Consider the following 25,422-nt stretch of genomic DNA (forward strand, 5'->3'; position numbering starts at 1 on the left):
CATATACACACACTGACAAACACACAATCAGTGGGATCCAAACAGACTCCGGTTGACAATGAATGCTAAATCGCTGTTTACCTTCTTGTCATCTCCCCTCCTGTTGTTAACTGGTCTCATCGTATGTTTTACACGTTTAGATAATCCACATGCACCTCATATAAACATAGAGCACAGAAAAATGGACACACACATAAAGAGAGAAAAATCATCACTTTAATTATATCGGCAATGTTTTTCAAAGTATTACATTTCATTAAATTACTTCTTGGGTTTTTAAAGTTTTTTTCTCTCATTACAATGCATCTATATACATGTATTCTGATCGAGCCTTATTGAACAAGCAGGTGTGTTTGTGTGGGGTGTTTGTGTGTGAATATCTCAGGGTAGTAAGAGGACACTCTGCCGGTCTCTCTGTGCAGCCGCCTCTTCATCCTTTTGTTCCTCGCTGACTCTGCCCCTGCAAGACCAAATCCACCAATCAAAGGCTGAACATCATCCATGCGGAGCACTCAAACACAAGCCTGTGGTTACAGAGCAGGTGTGCTAAGCCTTTTGAAATAGTTTCACATGCACACATTGTGCATTCTGGCTCCAGAACATTTGTGTTTTAATCAGACGGGACCCCAACTGAAAGTTTGTGTGCCATCAGCATTGGTCTTCACTGGTGTTATGGTTTGACAGCACTTAATCAAATTGGATTCCAGCTGAATTAACCCTCACATCCAAGTTAGAGATAGAGAAGATACTAAGTTTCAAAGAACAGGAAGATAAAAGAAGACGTTTTGTGATTAAGAAGGCTTTCATCTTTTGCTTTCCTTTTCTGAGCGAGTTGACAATCTTTGTCAAAAACTGATCAGGCCTTTAAGGTCTACTTTACATGCAAGCACTGTTTGTATCATAGACACCTTTGTACCCACTAACACTGCATTTTATTGTGAATTGTGCTGCAATTTTAATGTATGTACGTCTAGCCCTGAGTGTAACAAGACAGCAGAGGCTGATATTCAGATTTTACAGGGAGTCAGTCATAAAGGTCATAAAGGACCAATTACACTCAATGTTTCTCATACTTATCATGGCCAGGCGTAGGCCTGGAGGGGACCGTTCCTTTGATCCTGTGTGTGAGTGGGCCCATGTGCGTGTTTGTTTGTGTATCTGAATGTCCACAGCAAATTGTGAATACTTGACTAGCCTAATATTTTTGTCACATTCATGCCTGTATGCCCAACAGCCTCTGATGCTGAAGGGGAATTTCAAAAAAATTATTTATTACTTATTGACTCACAGTCTGTTGCTACCTGATTCATTCATCCTGGTACTGGCCATGTGCAACTCTTTACAGAGTTAAGAGCAGGGCAGGTTTGTTCACTTATATAACCATTTGAAAGATTCGAAATAGGTTATTGTACATTCTGTACTGTACTAACTGTATGTCAAAATTTCAGAATAAGTCAATTTTCCAAAAATCAATGCTGTGCTGCCGTCAGTGATGGGCAGTCACACATTACAAATAGCTGTGTTAGTAGTGTTACTGTTCTCAGTAGCTTGGTTGTAGCTTTGCTGAATTAAATACCTTTTCAGTAGCTTCGCTCTGTTATTGATCAAATAGTGCAGTAGTGTCCACACACACATTCCTACAACAAAGTTTCTGCTGTGGTCTGAAATAAAAATGCTAAGGATCAGTACACGACAACACCCCATATGCAATTGCCATTTGGGGCAATAAAGGCACAGGACCTTGAGTTTATGTGACACGCATTCAGGCGATTCCTGAGTTATCTAACACAACCAACACCAACTGAGTTAACCATCAGCAGTGCAGTCTGCAAACACCAGCCAGCAACTTGTCAACAGATAAGTACAGAACACGTAGGAGGAGAACAGGTCCGCAATAGTATTAAAGTTGAAAATAGGGTCATATTAAAAACAATAAAAATGATATCATACTTGGAATAAAACTGGTTAACTGTAAAAGGAAATAGCTTTGATGTAGAAAGCTTTTGCAGTGTTGGCGTGGCTTAGCTCTCTACATTTCTCTGGGGGGTAGCCTCAGTGTTGTAAAGCTGAATTCACTATAAAGTGACTGGTAGCTTAGCTCACTATATTTTACAGTTACCTTGCCCAGCGCTGGTTCCGGTGCTCTATGTACTGAATGACGGTTAGATCAAAGGCACTGAATAGATGGAGGCAACACTAAAGCACAGGCTGGCAGCAGGAAGCAGTTGAGTCAGAACAAAGAGGAAGGATGAATAGTTGTCTGGGTATGAGGTACACATAGGCTAGGTCAATGCAGACACACATCAATGGATGCACTCATATTGAACGCAATATACTGTTGCAGTGAATTCTCTCATTGTGTGGGTGTACGTCACAGTGTACATATGCTATCACTGGAATAGACTCTAAAATAAATGTTTATATCATAGGTTTTATACAAGGTTGAATTATAAACCCACTCCTTCATAATTACACTGTAAACCTGTGTGGTGGTGGGCAGCGGAAACCAATCTATAGTAGAACTCCATTATCGTGCATCTATTCTGCAATACATCTATACTGCAATACCTTGTGAGTGTCTGGTGGTCGAGAGCAGCATTTAACTGAAGGGTCCTCTGGGGATGGTTGAGTAATTCTATATTCAAGTTGCAGTTTTCAGATTAAACTTCTGCAATCTTATTGTACAAACTGCATCAAGAATGTACACAAAGTTACCCTTTTGACTTGTTTTCAATCTGATACAGCAAAACATTTGCTTTAGGTACACAATAGAGGCTACATCTCAGAAATGAATTAGAATTTCTATATTTCCATGCGCACTGTAAATAACGTAAAAGCTAAGATGCATCTCGTTGCATTTTAAGTTCTTTTTATCTTACAAATCCTGTATTCAAAATATCTGTAAACTAAGTATTGCCAAAAGGAGCAAAAGCTGCATAAATGGAGAGGAATTACCTAAAGATTACACAAGTAACAAATGATGATACCTGTGTGTGCGGTAGTTATTGTGGGTTTGCGTGTGTGTGCATGTTGAAGGATGTAAGGAGCTGTTTTGGGAGTCCTCTGTGTAGTATGTGTTAATCCGGTTATTACACGTCTCAATGTGATATTCACAGTGCTCTGCTCAGCACAAGGCCTCTAGCGTAGATTATGCCCACTACACACACACAAAACATCAACATCGCACAGTTTCGGAAATACAAGAAAAATACATTGTCACACTTGCTCTCTGTCTCACACAGTGGCACATTAGGGCCCCGATACCCAACATGCTGTCAGAGCTAAAGTCGTTCTGCTGGCTAACGATCCATTACACACTCTATGTATGTGACGGAGAGAGGGATTGACGGAGCACAAAAAAAGAGGGATTACCCCCCATCGTGACCACTGGAATGGTGTGTTGGGATGAGTGGGGGGCGAGAGAGCAATGGATTACATGCTGATCATGGTGAAAGGACACAGATAAAAACAGGACGTTACAAGGCTACAGAGGGAAAATATACAATTGTGTTACATAATAAAAAAACTGGTATAGAAATTTAAACAGCTCCATATTTACAACTTTAAATTTAATAGGGTTTGCAAATGTCCTACATGGGTAGAAGGAGATAAATTTACTTTTCCATGTTCAGTGACAATAACAAATGGGGCTGCAGGCTGGTTTTATAATTGTGTGTCCAGGCATCCTGGGGGATCTCTGATCTTGCATAGGGTGGGGTCAGAAAGAAAATATTAACATACATTATAGAATGCTATTTTAGAGGATGGCCGATCATATTCATTACTTTCATCCCAAAAAACACAGAGGACTTCCAAAGAGAGTTTGAGAATCCGGATAGGAAACTTATTGTTGGACCGCTGTTCTATTAATAAAATAAAAGCAATGTTTCAAATTCAGTCATTTTTTAGGCTTTTCTAAATTATTTTTGAAGTTTTATTCATTTGGATTTGATTGCTTGATGTGAATGTGCAAGAAATTCCTGCTAAAAGTTTTAAAATAAAACTACGGAGCCCCTCTGGTGACATCTGAGGAAAAATTTATAATGCGCGGCCAGGCGATAATAACACGTGGCCAAGCATTGTGTCTCATATAAACCGCCCCAAAGTGCGCATCGATGTTGTCACCTGAATGTATCCTCACTGTTCTGTCAAAAAAGAAGTAGAACTGGTCATAGGTCACATCTGTGGGAACTTGCGGTGTAAAGTTTGTTGTCTGTTAAGGTGTAAAATGTTCTAAAATAGGTATGAGCTGCCGTTAGTACGAGTTCACAAAGAATGGATTGCGGCCACTATTAGCGCCATAAATTGCGCATTAATTGCCCCCGCTATCCGCTCCGTCTCAAGGTCCGATTCAGAAAGCATATTGTGTTAATGATAATCAAGCACAAACATGACCATGAAGTTTCTCTGCTCCGTGCAGTTTGCTCTTGTTTTGTGTCTGATTGATGAGAGGACCCGTCTGCACCTCCATTCTGCGCTGCGCAGAGCTGTGCTCTCATCCTGATGGAGCTCAATTCTGTCACTTACAGATGATGAGCTGGATGGGGAGGGGGCAACTCTCACCAGTTTATTGTGAAGTCGAGTCTTGACAGATGTGATACAAGTTTAAACTAAACTAAGTTCTTTGTTTATTATTGACAGAGCAGTGAGGATACATTCAGGTGATGAGCGGATGCACCGACATCGATGCACACTCAATGGAATTATCTCACATTACTATCTCGTGGACATGCATTATTATTTTTTCCTCAGGTGTCAGCAGAGGGGCTCCGTACAAAACAGTTGCTTAATCTTCATACTGCGACATTAATGTGATCATAGCAATGATCCTCAAATAAATGAGGATTTAAAGAATAGAACTCTCCTGTTTCTGGGAACACCTGTATGAAATCAAACTAGAACATTCTTTATTACTACGTGTTTTTCAGTCAGTTTTGTAATTAAATTGCAGAGTTCAGGTAACACTTAAGTGATAGTAGTTCAAAGCATCCAATGCTTTAGATGGAACACAAGAGGAGGCCTGACAAGAACAGACAGCACTGCTGGTGATATCTATGCACAGAAGTTTCAGTTGATCTATGAATTTTCATGAAACTGTTTTAAAGTCTTCAGCACACCTGTTGATTTACGCTGCCGTAAACATAGTAATTAATCATATAAACAAGTTTGAGGTTTTGGGTGATTTTCCAACAGTCTGCAGCTTTTTGCACTAAATTTAACAAGGAGATCTGCCAAGCATAATTGTGGCTTGACAGTGTGCAACATGTCTCCAATTGGAACAGATGGAACTGATACCTGCAGCCTTCAGATGGCTGTGAAGAGCCACCAGAGTAAAGGAAAGATCCTCACTACAGGCTACTAACTGTCATTGATTACAGAGCCGGAAGGAAGCACTCATTAATCTTTATTCCTCACCGGAATTAGTACTGTAGCAGAAACCTTTTTTTTCTGTGTGATTACTTAGCAGCTGGTTAAGAAGCTAGTAATAATGATGATAATAATAATAATGCATTTTATTTATTGGCGCCTTTCAAAGCACTCAAAGTCAACTTACACAGCAGAGTTAAAAAACTAAAAACAATGCAAAAATAAAACAACAAAAGTAACAAGACAAATTTACAGTGTATAAAATTATGTGCAGAGGTTTAATGTGAGGGATCAGACTGAATAAGCAAGTTTGAAAAGATAGTTACCTAGAATTAAATGAATAGATTTCTGTGCACCTCTGGATAGGCTATGGGAAATACCAAATACACTAGTGTGTCACTGTGTTCTGAGACCTGCATTGACTTCAGTTCATCCTTGAGGAGTAGGTTATGTACACAGTGTGAGCCTTCAGCGACCACTATTATAATGTGTTAGTGGGTTGAGTGTGTGTGCTTGTGTTACCAACCGTGTAGATTGATCATTTCCATGCTGGTCTTGACATCTACTGTTTCCTGATCCAAACAGTGAATCCTGCTTCCCTGTTTAAAAGTAGAAATTAAGGGAGGTTAACACTTATAGTATTTCTTTGAAACCATACTGCATTAAAAATCAATACACTGTTGTTTGGTTATTGTTACCATTAGACATCAAATACATAGTCAAATGTTGATCACAGAGGGCCATACTATAAAAGTTTGTCTATATACAAGACTTGTGAATGCAGTGTACCGTATATGTGTGTCTGTACCCTTTGTCATGAGTCTGAGTTCCTGCACCAGACCGCTGAGTGTGTGTGCAGTTGTGTCAGAGTCCAGATCAGGGTCCTCGCAGCCTGTCTGGTCCACACTACAGATCTCCAGGATCTCCTGGGCTGCACGGGACAGCGGACGCAATGCTGTCCTTGGAGGGTGACACAGAGTGGGTGTGGACTTGTTGTATGATTTAGACCTTGACCCTGAATATGAAAAAAGGAGGATATGTTCAGAGACGGAAGGATAAGTTAACCAGTGCACAGAAAGGACAGATAGATAGAAAGGACGGATGTTGCGATGGATATGAGGATATGTGCTCAAGTATCTTACACAAACAGGTGCAGAGAGTTGAGTGCACAAAAGAGATAAGAGGAGATGTCTAACACAGGAGAAAGTGAAAGGAAGAGGGGGAGGAGAATGTAGCTCAGGACTCGGGGAAAGAGGGTGAGAGACAGGAGAGAGGCGATCACAACAGTCAGTGGAATGAGTGGTATCTCATCCCACTCCTCTGCGAGCCACATCAAATTGAATCAGATTGAACATCCATCCCCACCTGCTCACTGAAAATTACACTGAGGCCCCCATTGAGAAGCCATGATGGTTTGGGCGTGTATGTGTGTGCGCGGGACGCTGATTCCTCATGCTGCGTGCTGTCTAACCAGCTCAAGTGTTAAGTCTTTCATTCTTTCAATCTTCCAATGTCTCCTTACCTCTCTGTCCCTCCTCCCTCACTCTATACCTGGTTCTGTCTTTCAACTGGCACAGAACCTCCACTTAGTGCTTCACCACCACCTGCACTGTCAAACCAAACAGCATGGGGGGAATGATGCCAGCAGTACAGTTGCTGCTAACACGTGTGCACTCACACATAGAGGAAGACTACATTTACTTTAATTTCAAAGCCGATAGGTCATATACATATATATAAATAAATATATAGATTGTGGATTCTGATAAAGCTCGGTGCACAATTTAAAATGCATTCAGTGTAAAATGAGAGTGAGATTAAAATCTGATCTCTTTAAATTACCTCCTTCAAAGGCTTCCTTGGAAGGTCAGATTTCATCTTTTATGATTTGCATGCACTGTGCATATATATGTTGCAATATACTGTATATGTTACTGTTAACTGTTCTTATACTGTATATATGGCTTTGAGATGATGTATCTTTTTCACATGACAAAATAAAATGCAAAATATATATAGCTAAAAACAGAACTATAAAGCAAATGTAAACATGAAAAGGAGTTCCTGCCCCAACTCAGGAAGATGCTCAGGAGCTGTTTCAAGACTTTCATTAATATCACAAGGGAGCTAAAACACAGATGTTTCGGCGGGAAGGCCTCCTCAGAGTGCTGTCAGACAGCACACTCGAGCGGCACAGTGACAAGACAGCACAAAGAGGCACACTGAGTGAGGCAACTTGCCGAAACGTCTGTGCTTAGGTCCCCTTGCGGTATTAAGAATATTGAAAAAAACATGAAGAGCACTCAAGAGTCCTTATGATGCTATAATTAAATATGTTGAGAAGGATTTGAGCTCTCGAGTCGTGTTACAAGTGCGCACTTTCTTTCATAGTATTCATCTTTAAGTGTGAGTATTCAACTTAACTACACCTGGAAGCCATGTGCCTCAATGTCTCTATCTTTAGCTTGTGAGCTGAAATGATGCGTAGGGAATAATACTAAACTACAATCTATAAAAAAACTTCATAAAGGCGTTAAAATTTGACGGCTAAATAGCTTGAGAGTTTAAACGAATAGAGTGGAAGAATGACAGGGTTGCATTTAAACACAGTTGTTAAATGGAAAAGGACTGATTAGCTATGGGGGGTATTAGATATATATGAAACAGATTATTGTGCCTTCCCTCAGGTGTCTGTGTGTTCGTGTGTGTGTGTGTAAATGCAAGCATGTGCATGTGTATAGCCACATAATACGATTACTGCAGTGTTTCTGGGATCTGAGCGAGGGAAGTGATGACAGGACATATTCCTGGAACAACTCCCAATCCTGCATGTGTATCCACGCAGTATGTGTGTGTATGTGTGTGTGCGCTTGTTTGTGTTTCAGTATGATACAGTATAATCTCTTTAAGAAACCTGCATACTCAGTGCCAAGAAAGTGTGGCTATGTGCAGAAATGAGGTGTATTAATTGTGTATGAAATGGAGTTCTGCACGTGTGTGAGTAAATCAGTGAGAAGTAGAGCTCAACGAGTTTGATAGGGTTCACACAGACAACATGCACACAACAGTGCAACCAAATAGCACACACACGGCACGCATACAGTTACCAGATGTTCCTAGTTCATTTGCTGATATTTCTCCTCTCCTGGTGGGTGTGGTTGAGTGAATTTGAATTCCAGTTGGCTGCGTGTGGTTGTCCTTCATCAATCTGATAAGCAGGTGTTCCTCAGTGTTGGGAGTGAGGCTGCTGCTTGGACTTAAATCCTCTGACCCTAAAAGAGTTGAGGAACATCAAACTTGAATTGAGGAAAAATGACTCTCAAAATGGCTCAAAACATGCAAAAGAATACAACTTTTTTAAAACGATTGTGTATTTCTCTTCTGACCCTATTAAAAGCCTCCTATAACTTCCCCATGCTTTTATTGCTCTTTACATGCTCTAAAACATTTTGAATATCTGGATACAAGAGAAATGAAATCTGAGGACACAGATCATGCAATGTCACGCTGCTATCAGTTGAATGTATGGCTAGCAAATGGAAATAGCAATGCATTTGCTTTGCTATCTAACTCCAACAGGGTGTCATTTTGTATAGAACCAATGCATGAAATAACTCTGGTTATGACATCGCGTCGATGCTTCACAGAATACATAGTTGTTGTGTGAATTGAAAAACACCGGTGTTCATTTTTATGGTTGTTTATGTATTTATAAAGTAAAACTAGGTCATGGTTACAAATAGATGAAATCATTAGATTATAGCAGATTTACAGTGTTAGTGTTGTCAATGAGTCTCGTTTTGAAGTCTTCCACTCGGAGAAGTAAACTACACAAACGTATAATGCATCCCTCTATATAGAAGCACCAGAAATAAACCATCGCTGCCTCCTAACGCTAAACAAATGAATTTAGTAAATTCGATTTCATACAATGATCAATTTTTCCATCAGCTGCAGCATCTGTACCAAACCACTATTGCTTACAAGCCTTTTCAGCCAATCTTGACAGCCGCAATGCAATTACTGCTGTTTTCTTCATTCTCTCCAGTGGTTAGCCAATCAATTAATACTATCGACTGGATGGAGAATCTACTAACTACTCTAAATCAGCTGCAAATGAAAAGAGGAAAGGGGGAGAGGAGTCAGACAGCAAGCGGCTAAAGAAAATGGAGAGGGTTCAAAAATTGAAAATGACTTAAAATGTGTACAAGGAAAGACAGGAATTCTGTCAGTCTGTCTTTCTGCCTGTTTCTTCATCTAGTATAGTCTGCTGGTCTAATTCTATGCTGCATCTCTGTGCAGCCGCCTGCATCTCTCTTCTTTCTCTCCCTCTATCTATGGAGATCTGGTCATTGTGCTGCCTGTCTGTCAGTCCATCTGTCTCCCTCTCTCTTTCTTTCTGTTCAACTGGATGCACACGAGACAGAATCTGCACACTAACAACCTCATTTTCGGAGCGACCAGGTGACGGGGAGTAGGGGCAGAAGGGAAAGAGAGGTGGAAAGGTGGAGCAGGAGACATATAAAACCTGTTGGATCTCAGCCCTGCCTTGGAAAAAAAAGCGAGACAGATGGAGGGATGGAGGGACATAAATGAGTGCGGAGGGTTGTCAAGGTGATATTCCTCCTCTCTAACCTTTCTCTCTCATTAACTTTGGAGCTTTAACGATGGCGGCAGAGACAGTGCGGGGTTTGACGAGCAGCACAGTGTGAGGAAGGTAGCAGCGCCCTTGTGAGTCTCTCTCTTTCAACCTCATTCATTTGATGCAGGCCGGACAATGAAGCAGTGAAGGCTGGGCTCTAAGACTTCATGAAGGTTGATCGGATCATATTGCAAAGCAGTTTACTTAAGTAACAAAGTATTAATAATGACTCTTTGCCGAATCAGAGCAGTAACCACAGTTTGAAATGTAATTCAACAGCACTGAACAAGAGGAGATGTAAGGAGCAGCAATGTAAAATATTGCTTCTGATTAAACCCACAGAATATTAACTCTGCTGCAATCTGGAGGATCAAGCAAGACTTCAACCAGCCTTGTGGAACATTGTGAACGCCTCACAGACAAAGGCAGTTTACAAATCATTAGTGTTAAAACACGCAAGCACAGATAATGTCAGAAGTTTTCAAAACTATCTTGTTAAGCAGCATTTGTCTGGTGGAGTTCAAAGAGAAACAAGTGATAAAAGAAACAAAGAAAAAATATAAACCATGCCTGTGCTTTCTCTCGCAGGCATACAGTCGTGATCGGTAATAATAAAATATAAAGTACAATAAATAAAGCAACAAAAATAAGCACAATACACAATAACTACAAGTTATACTGCACTAGGCTTTGTGTATATTATAAACTGCAGTTTCCTACATTTTCTAGGCAGTAATGGCAGCACATTTTAAGGGGTGTTGTATAAGAAGGGAGACACTGCAGTGACACATGCCTTTCAACATTCCTCTGAAAGGTAAAATCAAAGTAAACTTTGTTATAGCTACACTATCCAGCTGAGAAAGAAAGAAGAAAGGACTGTGCTGTCTGTGAGAGTGCCTTTGTGATGAAATATGTGCCTGTGTTTACCTACAGTTTAAGAAAACTGAGGCACTAAATATAAGTCTAAAAAAAGAAGCACACTAAAGACACATGAGCATTCAAAGACACACACACACACACACACACACGCACACGCACACGCACAGGCACACACACACACACACACACACACACAGGCAGAATAAAAAGGCATCTCAGGAACGCTCCCACCGGACCCACCGGTAGTAAATTATCGGTGTTGTCCCCCATCACTCGTTTTCTACCAAGCAGCCAGAGCTCCTCTGGGTTTAAAACTCATTTTCATCTCTCTTGTAAGCTCTACGTTTTTACATATTTGTTCTAAATCCTATTATGAGGCCTTTGTGATATGAATAACGCTTGCAAATTGGAAAGTATCTCCAGGCAAAAGTTGGACACAGAGGTAATCTTCACAATCTAATCTCTTGAAGCACAAAAACAGCAACGGCACTTTCTGATGCAGTTTATAGGAAAACATGACCAAAAATAAAGCAGGAAATGTCAATAAAACAGGAGCATGGGCATGTCTCAAAAGACTTCCTCTTCTTTAACATACCTGCACGTTCTGAGTCACTTTGGCTCGTGTGCAGCGAGTCACAGTTTGTGTGTTCTGGTGTGTTGGAGTGACCAGAATTCATGTCCAAACCCAGAGGCGGAGACAAATCCAGATCACAGAACTGCTCTGATCCAGACCCAGCACTCTGCTTGTGCATCACCTGAGGGGATAAGGAAACAGACGGACGGATGCAGGGGGCGGAGGGATGGAAGGAAGAGAGGGGTAAGTGGTATTAAAAAGGAAGGAGTGGAAGAAACAGAAAGACACATCGTGTGAGGATGAGATGGAGAGATGATACACAGAGGGAGATTGAGCCGAAGGGAGACATGCACAAAAGAAATAGATTATGGAGGGAGTTTAAAAGGGGGATAGGAGGGTGGGGTCGATTGTGGTGGTGTAGAAAGGGAACTATAAATAGAGTGAAAAGAGTAGAGAGGATAAGGAATTAATAGTTTTGTCTCACTGCTTGAGTTTCATTTCTATCCGAACAAATCAGTTCAAAGGACAGACTGAAATTCAATACCAATTTAACTTTTATTAAGATAGGTAAGTGTGTTAAAATTTGTATTTTTCCATTTTCCGCTGTGTAAATATTAATAAGCCAGTGTCTTTCACTGGAGATTATTCCCCTCTCTCCCTGTTTCCTTTGTTTCCACTTGATGAATTGATTTTTAATTAACCCCTGGAGCTGCCGAGAGCATCTCACGACAGTGTGGTCGGTTAGCTGTTCTTCCCGCGCGAGTGTCCTCCTGTGAGACGGGGGTAAAATGAGGAAGCTCTGTTTGGTTAAGATTAGATCTGACACATTAGCATGCTAGCCGTAGCTTCGCAAGACGCTGCAGATGGGCCGGGAGAAAATAGGAAGGAGGGCAAGTGGGAATAGTTTTGCTAAGAGAGAGGAAGGAGCAAGGATGGAGAATGACAAGAGAAAGACAAAGAAAGGAGACAGGCATGAGAATGAAATGGCAAGAGACCAAACACGATGATGCTGTGTGGCAGGAAAAATTGTCTTTGCGCCGACCAATGTCTCCTTGTATCAGAAAGGATGACGCAGATGACGAGCTGCCTGAACTGCAGATAGTGGTAAACTAAAAAGGAGGAAGGGCAGAGCAATAGAAAGAAAGTAGGCAGAGGCAATAAGGTGGACAGTAAGTATGGGAAGCACATGGAGGACAAGAAGCGAGAAAAGATTGGGGGCAAACCAAGAGGGATATAGAAAAAATGACTATCTAATCATTTTAGGAGCAGTTTGATTCAGGTCCAGAGGCCACAGATAACCACCATCCTCACAATCATGGACCTCATTTTGCTCCAGCTTTTTAATAAAGCACCCCCCCACCCCTTTCTTTTTTTCATTCCTCTGCGGCAGTATAAAGGATTCATACCATTAAATGGCTGATAGGTCATTTAGGACCATTCAAGCTGTGTCTTTTTAATCCACTCTGCTTCTCCTTTCTTCCCTCAATGGTGTACACCTTTAACACAGCTGCCCTAGGTGTCTCTGAGCTACAGATGAATAATGTAAAGTAATTAGTGTGATACAAATGTTATCTAATAGATCAGGTCAGCTACAATGAGAAACTCTAAGTATATGTTGCTGAAGTCTTCTCATTCTGTGCTGTGATTATGTCCACTGTGGTTCTCTAAAACTTCTACAACTCGCCCATTTATCCATTTTATTAACTGGCCAGAGGTACTTCAAAGACAAAGTTAAGTGTATTAGCATGTAACTGTAAGAGCCATTATGGAAACACATAAGTTGATAAATGATGTAGTAATATCAATTATAACTTTTATCCAGTTAAAAAAAGTTTGCTGCAGTCCTCATGTAATTATACAGACTTCAATTCTTATTCATACAACAGAAAATAGTGTTTGTGTTTACAATTTGATGAGAGAACCTTTGCATCAAAAACAAGTGGTATGTTTGCTTTGCTATGCTTTGGAAGGATGACTGCGAGTGAAAAAGAGATAGGAAAAGTAGTACTATTACTTAATAAGTTACACAGTAACAATGATATAATGCTCTCTAAAATTTAAGTTGAGAGCTATTTTAACTGGAAAGTGAGTAGCAAAGGTTCCAAATGGAATTTAATAGATTAATGTGAGTTACAAGGGCTGCAGTGTAGTGGTTAGCGCTGTAGCCTCACAGCTAGAAGGTTCATAGTTCGAAGCCCAGTTCAGGCGAAGTGGGCCTTTCTGTGTTTGCATGTTCCCCGGTACCCCGGCTTCCTCCCACAGTCCAAAGACAAGCTCGTTAGGTTCATTGATTACTCTTAAATTGCCAGTGAGTGTAGGCATGAATGGTTATCTCTATGTGTCAGCCCTGTGATTGACTGGCTACCGGTCCAGGGTGTACCCCGCCTCTCTTCCAATAACAGCTGGGATAGGCTCCAGTCCCCCCGCGACCCTGAACAGGATGAGCGGTATAGATGATGGATGTTACACTGGTTTAAAGTGAAATCTCTTTTGTATTAATCAACTCATATTCTTTACAATCAGGCCCTTCCAATGTATCATTTTCTTTTACAAGCAAGAGACTTGTGCTCCCTAGAAAATAGTGCTATTACAGCCCTCTAGCCCATGGTTCTTTCTGGAAGAAGCAGAAAACAAGTGGGAATAATGAAACATGTTACCATGGATGGGTCTGACAGCTGTTCTTGCTCATCGGTCTGCAATTGTTTTTCTGCAGCAACAAGGGAATCTTCTGGATGAGATATGGCAGGATTCCCTCGCTCTTCTTCTCTGGATCTCCCTCTCATTAAATGTGTGAGGATCTGTGCTTCTTCGTCTGAAGAGTCTTCCTCGTGTGAAGCCAGGCCGAGGCTATCGCTGGACATTTCATCTCCACTGTCTGCACGAAAAAATACAAACACAGAAAATAAAAGTTTTACTTTGAATTCTGAAGACGTGGAAAGGGTGTTTTTTTCTAAGTCTAAAAAATATACCACACACTGAATATCAACTTTAATCAGCGAAGCAACATTTTCATCTCTAACATCAAATGAAAAATTTGAAATGTGATGCGAGTGTCCCTGACATCGCCAAACACGCAACATGCTTTAATAAGCTGATAAAGCAGGCATTCAGTGTCAGACTGGTCAAAGAGCTGTAAGAAATGAAGAGTGAAAATGATGCAAAGGATGAAAACAGATGATGGATGGACTGTGGAGGAGAGGTAGAAGTGTAACGTCTGAAGTTAGGAAGTCTGACAGAGTAGCAAGAAGACAAGGAGGAAAACTTGTGAACTATCATCACAGCTCACTGTCCTCTGTTCAATATTTACAATTTTATATACCCTGTCCACACCTGGTTGCGTTTGTGCATGTGTGTGTGTCTGTACACCTGCATGTATGAGAAAGATGTGCATCAGTGAATCCTAATGTGTGTTTCATACTTGGGGAATTCAGGGCCATATTTCCAGTGTAATAAACATCCTGTCTCTTGTAACAATAAGGTGTTTATTTAAAAACCAAATCAATATTTTAAAAACTACAAAAATATATTTCTTGTTTGGACGTAAATTGGCTTTGACAGCCCAGCAGAATAAAAGGAAGCCATTACTATTGAAATTCACAGGTTTTCTATTCATATAAACTGTCTGCCCATTGAGAATTGTGTTCAGGATAAATGTAGCCTGGCAAAGTGTTCTATCAGGAATCACTTAACTGCAAAGACCTATGTTTCCACATCCGTAAATATGAATTCTCATTTTCTTTGTAACCCAAATCACGGTCTCTGGAAATCTCCCCAAAGTGTATCGAATCAATGTTATGAGAAACAACCTGAAGCAGACTGTATGATGGAGGCACATTGGATGTAAAATAGTCGTAGTGCAGAGGAAAGTAAGGATGTGTAGGTGGACACAGAACTTACCGCCTATTTGACTTCAAGATTAAGCTTCAAGATTCTGCTACAATAACTCTAATCATTGCTGCTATTAGTGACAATTCATTTCATTACTGCTGTAGGAGCCATGTATTATTTGTTTTTATTGTTCCTCCGGGCACCAGGGGGCGTAATTTGAGGCCAATTAGGCTAAAGGTTATTTAAGTTCATGTCCTGCAAGCACAGCTGTGGCTAATGGGCTGAGGCATGTTGTGTTTTTACTGGTTTTGTCGTTTTTTCTACGTTGGTAAGATTATTTGGTTTGGTTTTAGAACATACGTTAACGGGCAGTGTAATGCTCAATAAGCGTTACATAATTGAAAAGGTTTTGGTGAAATACGAATCTCCTTCATACTGAGCACACGTAATCTAAGTTGGACCTATTAGCAACCAGTAGCGGCTAAAGTGAGGGGCTTAGTCACTACAACTGCCTTAAAAATGTTTTAAACCCTTACTTAACCCTGCTACTTGGAAATGTATGCATGCATCTTTAAAGACCATCCCGGTGAGAGTCTAACTGCAAAAAAAAATACATACAAAGAGAAAAAATTGAATGCTTGTTGGATTTGGGTCAAAGCTGTGTTTTGCTTCATTTCACCAGTGGCATAAAATAAGCGATTAAGCCCAGCCAACCATCTAACAAGACGCCTCAATACCTAAGTTTTTCTCATTAATACAAGTTGAAAACACATTTTTCACATTCATGACTGCCTCCTTTTTTGTTGCTTTTGGATGAAATTGTACCAGAGCCCAAATTTGATAATGTCTGGATCTATGCCATGAGAAATGTGTATCAAAAGCTGGTAAATGTAAGAGGTGTAAATTGGCAAATGCATTTTGAATAATGAGGAATCTTTTATGGAGAACTGAATCTCAATAGGGACCAACCAAACAAAGAGCTTTATGACTGGCAAATGTGAATGTAGGAGGGCTGATTTCAGATTACATGTTTTGTCTTTGTAAATAGGGAAGAGTTTTGTCTGTACTCTTGTTGACAGAGCGTGGGCGTAGCACCTGATGTTTCATTTGTAGTCACTGACCCCATTTAGATACACACTTAGAGATGTGTAGTTAAAGCCGAAATTGCATCTCAATCACATAGTAGTGGTGCATCATTCAGTTAAGAAGCTTAAGAGAACACACTGAATGAGTGGTCAGTATCAACTGGATTTGTGGCAGTGCAAAAGACCCCACAAATCCTGCAAGAACGTCAAGTGTGACGTCGTCACAAATATATAATGGAAGGCAACCAGCAGTCTACACCGTTTATATACAGTGCAATTTACGCTGAATGGATCCAGACAGGAGGAAAAAGATTAGGATTACAGTCGCTATATGACTGTATTTGGCAACGATGGTCAACTGACCTACACTGTAACAGACTAACTTGGTCCGATCAGTCGCCAAGCTGTAATGCGTGTCAACACCTTTAAATAACACTACTTAAAAATCTTCTAGAATTTTTCAATACATATAAAAAAAGTAAAAACCTTTCCTTCATAAAATACAAACCAACTGTAACTGACCTTATCATTATCACAAGTTAACTTCATATGTCCTATTGATGTTCTTGTCACCACTAAAAGACACATAAAGAAAAAGCAGTCATGATTACGATCCACTTACCTGTCGATAGCTCCTCCTTCTCCTCCATATTCACAGGAGAGGTTTGGATGACATCTAAAAGAAGTGATGGATGTGGTGGAACACACTGTCTATCCTGATGTGACACAGTTGATTCATGGTCACTGGAGATGGGGGTAAAGGACATACAAACTGGAGAATCCTCATTTGTCTGAGTTGACCTTTGTCTAGAATATGCACCTGGAGGGGTTCTCCCAGTTAGACTTGGCTTCTTAGATTTTGGCGGTGGTTTTGGACTTGAAGACACAGGTGATAGAGGCAGCTGGAGTTGATTATGTGATAGGAGAATCTCAGGGTCACACAGGGAATGTTGGGATTGCCTTTGGGACTGCAGATTGCTTGGGGGTGATTGGCAAAGCCTCGCTGATGAGATTGGTTGTGGGAATAACTGGGAAGATTGGGGTTGTACTGGTAGCAGAGATGAGTATGAGGCTCTTTGTAATGGGGTCGATTGGTAAACTCTGGGCAGCAAGGTTGACTCAGTGGAGCTTGATGGTGACAGTGTGAACGTAGACCTCAGAGAGAAGGGTATGGAAGGAGATCGGGGCAGAGGATCCTCTGGGATTAGCGGAGTGGCACTAGCCAAAGGAGAGACATCAGGCGGAGAAGAGACTGGGAAGTGTGAGGATTTAGGGATCTCAGTTTGACAATGTGGTAATGAGAGAGAGGACAAAAGTTGTGGTGATCCACAGGCAGGTTTAGATTTATGGACAGTGGGGGAGCAATAAGGCTTTTGTGACATTGAGGTTGGTGTCTTGATTGATTTCTTTGAAGTCCTTGGAGTCTGAGCAGTGGGGCATGCTGATGGCTTACTTTTAGAGGACGATGCTGTGTAAAAGATAACACAAATAACAATGAGGATATTAGCTGCCTTTGCAGGCATGTGGTCACATAATTCTTTCATTAAAATAAAACACCCACACAAAGGAGTTTTTCAGTGGTACAGGGATAATTAGCTTTGTCCTTGACTAAGGCTGCCTGCAAGTCTTAGGGCTCAATACTGATTTACAACTTACAAGCAAATGCTTTGTTATTTTTTCAAAAAGGCCAATATTCAATACAGGTGATTAATTCACTTTTCCAAGATGATCTGCAAGTGTGACAATAAATACACTAAACTACACTACACGCCTTAACAACAGCCTCTCTAACACAAATGTCACCACCTGGATTTAACTAAGCAAATAGGTAAGAGCCTTCCACTTGAATATGTGTTTAGTGTGTGATTAATATGTTTCAGCTGGCAACAAGTTATTTAACCATAACTGATGGAGTGAGTAGCAAAGAGCATGCAAAGAGAACTCAAGGGATTGGGACTAAACAGCTGTGTAGCCTTAAGAAAACCACTCATCAGTGAGGCCAGGGAGCATAAAGACTGGACTCTGGCTCAATGGAAAAAGGTCATGTGGTCTGATGAGTCCAGATTTACCCTGTTCTAGAGTGATGGGCGCAAGAGGGTAAGAAGGCGGATGATGTGACGCACCCATCATGCTTAGAGCCTACCGTACAAGCCTGTAGGGGCAGTGTTATGATCTGGGGTTGTTTTGGTTTGTCAGGTCTAGGTTCAGCAACGTTATGTGCCCAAAAAATGAGGTCAGCTGACTACCTGATTGACCAGGTTTTTCCATCAATGGATTTTTTCTTCCCTGATGGCACAGGCATATTCCAAGATGACAATAACATGATTCATTGGGCTCAAATTGTGAAAGAGTGGTTCAGGGAGCATGAGACATCATTTTCACACATGGATTGGCCACCACACAGACCTTAACCCCATTGAGAATCTTTGGGATGTAATGGAGAAGACTTTACTCAGTGGTCTGACTCCCCCATCATCAATACAAGATCTTGGCGAAAAATGTATGCAACTCTGGACAGAAATAAATGTGACATTGCATACACTTCAAAATCAAAATCAAACGATACCACGGCGAATGCATGCCTTAATCAAAGCTAAAGGTGGTTCAACTAAATATAAGAGTGTATGACTTTTTTTTGGCCAGGCAGTGTATATCTTTCTTCATGTTCTATGAGATCAAGGAATACATAAAACATAGAATTTATTGTATTAAGATTTGTTCACATTGTCTAAATAAGTACTAAATAAAGTAATTTGACACTCAGTCAACAGGTTGTGAATGACTTTACAGTAGTACCTTAAATATTTAATGTCTTTAAATAGTATTTCCTCAAACTTTGCAGTCAATCAATGTATTTTTACATAATTTCTACATTTTAAGTACCGTTGGCCTACACAGGCTTAAAAAACATTATTTCAACAAGTAAAGCTCAAATGTGATTTCAAGATATGTTTGTATTTATGCACCTTTAATGTTGAGAGGTATTCATTAAAACCCATCACAAAACATCATCTGCTTGGTGTAGAGAACACCATCATGGTTTTCCATTTGACTTGTCCTTCTAAAAGAACAGCACACTCAGCTTGGTCTAAGGTATTGGTTTGGCTGCTTTTTGGTGTGTTGGGAGAAGAGCAGCTGACTCTTGAGGACTCACCACATAAGGCTGTTTGGGGCACTTTGGTTCGTCCCTTACTAAGGACTTGCTCACCAGAGGGACAGCTGCATGGGGAAGAGAAGACTTTTTAAGGCCAAATATGTTACAAAACACATAACTTTTCTGGTAGTTGACAACAAAACATTTTACATATTTTACTTGAATACAGACTGAATTTTAATTTATGCTCGTCTGGTTGTTGTGTCCCCCAACCCTTGACTATTGACACCATCCTCCACCAAACTGCTCTTTCTATTGTGGCAAGATATTCATGTCAATTTGTACTGTCCTATAATATGAGGTTAATGTGATATTTTTTATCTCTTCCTTTGTCACAAGAGAGCAAAAGAGCAAATTCAATAGAGAACGAAGCTGCTGTTTAGATGATTGTTTACCAGTCGCTTGAAAATGTTCATAAATTGCTTCTTAAACACTTTCACAACTTTTGTTTATATCTCATGAATCATATCTACTACACTACTTTAAAAGCGCTGAAAATTAGATAAGATGGCCTTGAAGTCACACCTACTTCTCAGAGGCAGACTTTCACTGCGGTATATTACCTTGAACACACGCTAAAAAATGTATAAATAGGATTTGGTCGATAAATAGATACTGTCAACCTTGTTTAGTAAATCAGATTTTTCAAAGCGTTCTGAAAAAATTCCCTTGTCTGTAGACGTGTTGCTCTCATTCTCAATCAGTGTTTTAGAAACAGTCAGTTCAACTTTTCAACAGGCCAGTATGAATTTGTAAGGCACCTGCGAGTTTGCAGCAAATACTTAGTTTTATTGAGGCTCACTTTCTGTTGTTGTCTGTCCTGTGTTCAGGAAGAAGAACGCCACCTTTGTCTGCATCTCTCTGTAGAAAACAAATGAGAACAGTGATGTCACACCTGAATGAGGCAGAATGAGAGAAATAGAAAGAAAGAATAACTGGAGACTGTGAAGCCTTGCAAGTTGGTGTGAGTGTGTGTGTGTGGGTGGGTGTGTACACATGCATGACTGCATGCGTGTGTTTGTCTCACTTTGTGTGTTCATGTCAGTAAAACAGTTTTGTGGAAATAAAATGTTTGAGTCATTCTCACCTCATCCAGGACTTCTATGATGAGGCACGATTCAGGTGTGGTAATCTGAGGCTCAGTCCCGCCCCTGCTGACAGGGACAGCAAACAACGATGCAAAGTAGCTCCGAAAATCCTCCTCCTCAGCTGTAAACACACACACACACACACACACACGCACACATACACACATAAATTGGGGCACAAGGTAAATATAGTCATGTATTGTGAGTGACTCTTTTTATGTTAGTTTGTTTGGATTTTGTGGTTGCTGCATTTGTTTCCATAATAGTCTTTTTTAGATTGTTTTTTTATTTAAACTACTCTTAAGAAGAAACCAGAGTCACAGAAAGACCCCCTCCAGTGAAAATAAAGTGTTTCACCTTGTAAACATCTCCATGTGGTGTTTTTCATATGCTACAAGACATATCAGGGACAACATAAGCAGTCATCTCCATGGCTGGGCCTGTCTGCTTTTAAACTGCAGTGTACCAAAGACAGGCTAAAAAAACTCGTTTTCAGATTGGCAGGTTTGAGACGTCACAAACCTAAGGAGCCAGTCCTGTTAATGGACCGATGGTGACGCTATGCGTATCATTATGTGCAACCTATGGCGATGCGTGAGCCAGCTGTAACCGTTGTCATAATTTTTGCAAACTCACTGCAGACTACTAACATTAACAATACTACTGCTAATTACTACATTTCAAGCTAGCTAAGTTTCAACAAGTTGCCACTAAACGATGGCAGAGACATGTTTTGTTTTCGCGACGGAGGGGGGTCTTGGAAATGTGCATATTGGGAGGGGACTATGTAGATTCAGGAATTTTTTAATGAGGGAGAAGGAGGACATGCCTTGGGGGGATTTTTACAAGGTAATTAAACATATTTTGCAGAAAAAACAATTAATTCAAGCAGAGCATTTTATATGTCTTAAAACATGACTGGAGCTGGTCTTTAAATATATAAAGTATAAATTCGCTTGTTGTTTAATAATGAAATTAGAATTGATTCCACATATCATTTGATTTGACAGTAGGGTGACCTAGTGTAAACTAGAATTGGAAAAGGTGGACACAACTATGATGAAAGATAAACAGGAGACAAATAATTAAACTTTACATCAGATAGATCATTAAATAAAATGTACTCATTAAATTGTGCTTTCTTAAAACTCTGTTTAAAAAAAGCTCAAGAAAGGGCCAGAGCTGGTTAATGTAATTGTTTACAATGGTGTAGACTAGAAATAGTCTTCTCTTACACTTTCCTCCTTCAGGGATCAGAGGTCAGGGAAGACTTGGGTCTCTACTGATCAATTATCTAAGTTAAAAGATGTTGCTGACACAGCAAGGGATGAACAGAGGTCTTATGTACCTGTATATCTCCGTCATTATCTGTTTGCATGTGTCGATATCTACAAATATGTACAGATTATTTTACCTCATCTAGTTATTGATGCAGCAGTACATATGTGGGACTACAGCCTCATACTCGTATAGTGACATTACACATATTTATTATTACAAATATGACAATACTTTAAAACTGATTGTAGTTTCTTCCTGCCAATAAAAGTAATACAACTCGGTATGTTTGGATCTTCTTTTCTTGTCAGTCTATGTAGATCTATCGCTGTTTTACTGCTGCAAGTCTGTGCCACCTCTCTCACTCTCCCTCTTTCATTCTAACAATCTTTCTATCACATCACCACATGGGTCTGACAGCTAGGGGAAATAATAATTTAAAACAAAGGAGAGGTCCCAACATGATGCATGAAAACAGCTTTTATTATTCATGGACACACACATGGCCCTCCCTCTCGGGTTCCAAGACAGGAAGGGGAGGGGAAACTCTGCAACCTGTTGTAATCGTCAGACGTTAGAAAAGTTTGGAGCAGGTGGAAGGAATAGTTTATTAGTTGCTGAACAGCTCTACATTTCCCAGAGACACTGCTGTCTTCCTCACATCTGCATATCACTAAAACAATGGAATATCTATTATTAAACTGTGAGCAGACCGAAATGAAATTCATGATGTGAAAAACTTTGTTTTTAGCAGATATGAATGGGTATATTTAAGCGCTTCAGTAAGATAACCACTTTAACTATGAATGGTTTGAGAAAGCCACAGAGATGTGTGGAAACAATGGCTCGTGTGACTCTCCAACTTGAGTTCGCAGTTCGCCCAAGTTTACTTTCTTTAAAAATACATGCAGATCTTCCTGTTTGTCTTTATGAGATCATAATATCATTTTGTGCTTCAAGGTGAAAGTGTTGCATGTAAAATAGCAGAACAATTTGAAGAGCTCGATAAATATTTGTATTTTGTAGTTTCCTTCTACACCTTTGAAAAAGCATTTAAAAGTGCACCCTAGTCCCGATTTAGAAAATGTCGACTTTTTGGGTTATTTCAGGGTTAATAAGAACTTTGGACTAGAAAAACTCGACAAGATAAAGAGGGTTAAAACCATTTAGCTTTCAAAAGAGCAGAGCAATTTACACCAAGTACATGCAGACTTGCAACAAATGGTCTTATTCTCTGAAGTAAATGACTTTGACTGAACGTTCAGCCTTCATCCTCATAAAGACCAAGATCTGACCGAGACAGGCAGGTCCTTAATAGCTTTCTTACCATTAGTAGTAGCTAGAGGTTACTGTTGAATTTTTCGTCTGATTTATATTTGTCTCGCAACAAACAAGAAATTCACCCAAAGTTCAGCGTTGTGCAATCAAGTCCTTCTTCAAAACAAACATTTGGTTCTAGGTCATACGGATAGCTAAAAGCTTGTTTGGAGTGTGAATGCGGGAAGAGAGACAGTGATTTGAATGTTTGGAATTGGGTTTATAAAAGTGCAACCCATGGTTGAATGGCAGGCATTATTAAAGATGCTGGGGCAGGGAATGCAAGAAGTGAGAAAAGTACAAAGCTACTTTTATATAAAAGTTGTATTACGTATGAGACAGAGCCTTTTCAAGCAGTGTAGTGTTACTTTTTATCCTGTTGTTTAGGCAACTCTGATTTACTATATCTGGCCCAGTGGAGAGCTGAAATAGTTATTGTAAATGTAGAATATGCACCTCAATCCTTTACGGACACTCCAGGTACAAAAAAATATATATATTTATACATCCAATTTACTGTGTTGGATTTTTGTTTTTACTGTTGGGAGCACAGGCACCGTTTTGACCTCGAAAATGTTCTAAAGAAACAACTATTTGAGATAGACAGCTATGGGGAATGGGGCAAGCGAGGACTAGCACATCCTAACAAGGTCGAGTTCGGAGCGAATCTTGATTGATGTTATGAGAGGCAGTTGACAGCCCCGGGGTCCAGAGGTTTGGGAGGGGGGAGATAAGCGTGGTCTACCCCATTTCCTGACAGCCTCGGCTGGAGGCCAGACAGGCAGGACTCTCTCCTGACTGATGAGCTCCAGGCCCTGAGCTTCAGACTACAGGGCTACCCCAAGCTCCCTCTCCCTGCTCCATTCCTTACCTAGGCAGAGTGCAACCTGTCAGGCATGAGCGGCCTCCAACGGCCCTCTGCCCACACAATCAGAGGCAGTGATTACCCGTCACACCGCCAGGGATGGATGGGCAGGCACTGATACGTCCGATCAGCTGAGAGGATGAGGTTTTTTACCTTTACAATCGTGTGTTTTTGTACAGGTATGTGTGTCTGATGTGTGCGTGTATATGTGTGCATGTGTAGGTCAACTGTCAACTGTCCATTGCTGTTTTTTTGTTTGGGCATGTACATCATAAAGATGATGTGTATAGCAAGAGCACAAAACTGCCAGGGGTCATGTCAACATCCTACTGTGGTGTCAAAAGGTGCTAATGGACACACGTGTGTACTCATGTGTGTGCACGTGCATGTGTATCACCTGTTAGGTTGCTTGCAGTCTCCTCCTCAGTGTTGGTGTTAGGAGGTGATTTTAAATCTGTATCAAAGGCCAACGATGGTTGAAAAAGTTCAATTGGTGTTCTGGAAGAAAAAAACAAATAAATCAATGACTAAATATCCAATGAATAACAATAAAACATAAAGCAGACTTTTCAGTCACATGCATTCTTTTATCCCCTAACCATGAAACATGGGCGGCTAAATGGATGGATGGACATTTTTATAAAGACATGCATACTTTCTGATTTTGTAGTCCCACCTGAACAGCATACACCAGTGTCCTTCACTCAGTCCATCTTTATTTCCCCCCTAACCTCTATTCCCACCTTCCCAGTCTGACCGGCCAAAGTGCAGGGCCAGTGAGGGAGACTTTATGAGAAGCTCCAGGCTGCCCATGAGGGGTGACTGGGGAAGTAACTTACAGTTTATATCTTTTTCTCTTACTTTGTTCATACCCTCAAACCTGCCAGTGTTTATCTTTTCTCTGTCTATTTAATGTACTCAGAGGGTTATATTTAATCCTGTCCCTCCAATCCCTCTTCTTTTCCCTTTGCGCCATCCATCCGTCCCTTTTCTCCTTACATACAGTACTTTACATGGAGTAGCCTCGCTAGCCATAGGCTGTTTGCATTTAAGCATTTGCCACAGTGCAGCAAAAAGAAGCATGTAGTTCTTCTGATCCCCTCGGGTCATGCATTTTGACCTCTCTTTGCTGATACGTGTCTAATCTTAATGCAGATTATATGTTATACACAATATTGAATTATTTAGATATATAGATTTATAAAAAAAAAGGTAGAAGTGGGAGCAGAGGATTAAGAGACCTTCAACAAAGTAACTCTGGTTTAAGCATTGTGCAAAGAGTGACCCTGGAGAAGTTTTGTGGAAAGATTTTGAATCCCTACGAAATTTCCCTGCACCCTTATGG

General features: G+C 40.4%; 1 protein-coding gene across 1 annotated transcript; it reads right to left on the bottom strand.

Annotated features, from left to right (window-relative positions):
- Positions 1 to 232: 232 nt before the first annotated feature.
- Positions 233 to 17,025, bottom strand: zbbx (zinc finger, B-box domain containing). The gene is made up of 7 exons (XM_069669045.1): positions 16,998 to 17,025; positions 14,120 to 14,337; positions 11,484 to 11,643; positions 8,475 to 8,639; positions 6,176 to 6,382; positions 5,894 to 5,966; positions 233 to 460 (listed from the first exon to the last, which is right to left on the bottom strand). The coding sequence occupies exons 1-7, from the start codon at positions 17,023 to 17,025 to the stop codon at positions 382 to 384; spliced, it is 930 nt and encodes a 309-aa protein (XP_069525146.1). The 3' UTR covers positions 233 to 381.
- Between the last annotated feature and the right edge of the window lie 8,397 nt (positions 17,026 to 25,422).

Source organism: Semicossyphus pulcher, unplaced genomic scaffold (assembly GCF_022749685.1).
Source record: "Semicossyphus pulcher isolate SPU_LCO1_2020_fin unplaced genomic scaffold, fSemPul1.0.p SCAF_19, whole genome shotgun sequence".
Lineage (NCBI taxonomy): Eukaryota > Metazoa > Chordata > Actinopteri > Labriformes > Labridae > Semicossyphus > Semicossyphus pulcher.

Bases quoted from the DNA above. Each gene is read 5' to 3' on its own strand.
- zbbx (XM_069669045.1), bottom strand. From the start codon at position 17,025: ATGGAGGAGAAGGAGGAGCTATCGACAG. The intron at 14,338-16,997 runs GTAAGTGGATCG...TTTTTCGTGCAG, and splicing joins GAAGGAGGAGCTATCGACAG to ACAGTGGAGATGAAATGTCC. The intron at 6,383-8,474 runs GTAACTGTATGC...TTTCATATTCAG, and splicing joins AAATGAACTAGGAACATCTG to GGTCAAGGTCTAAATCATAC.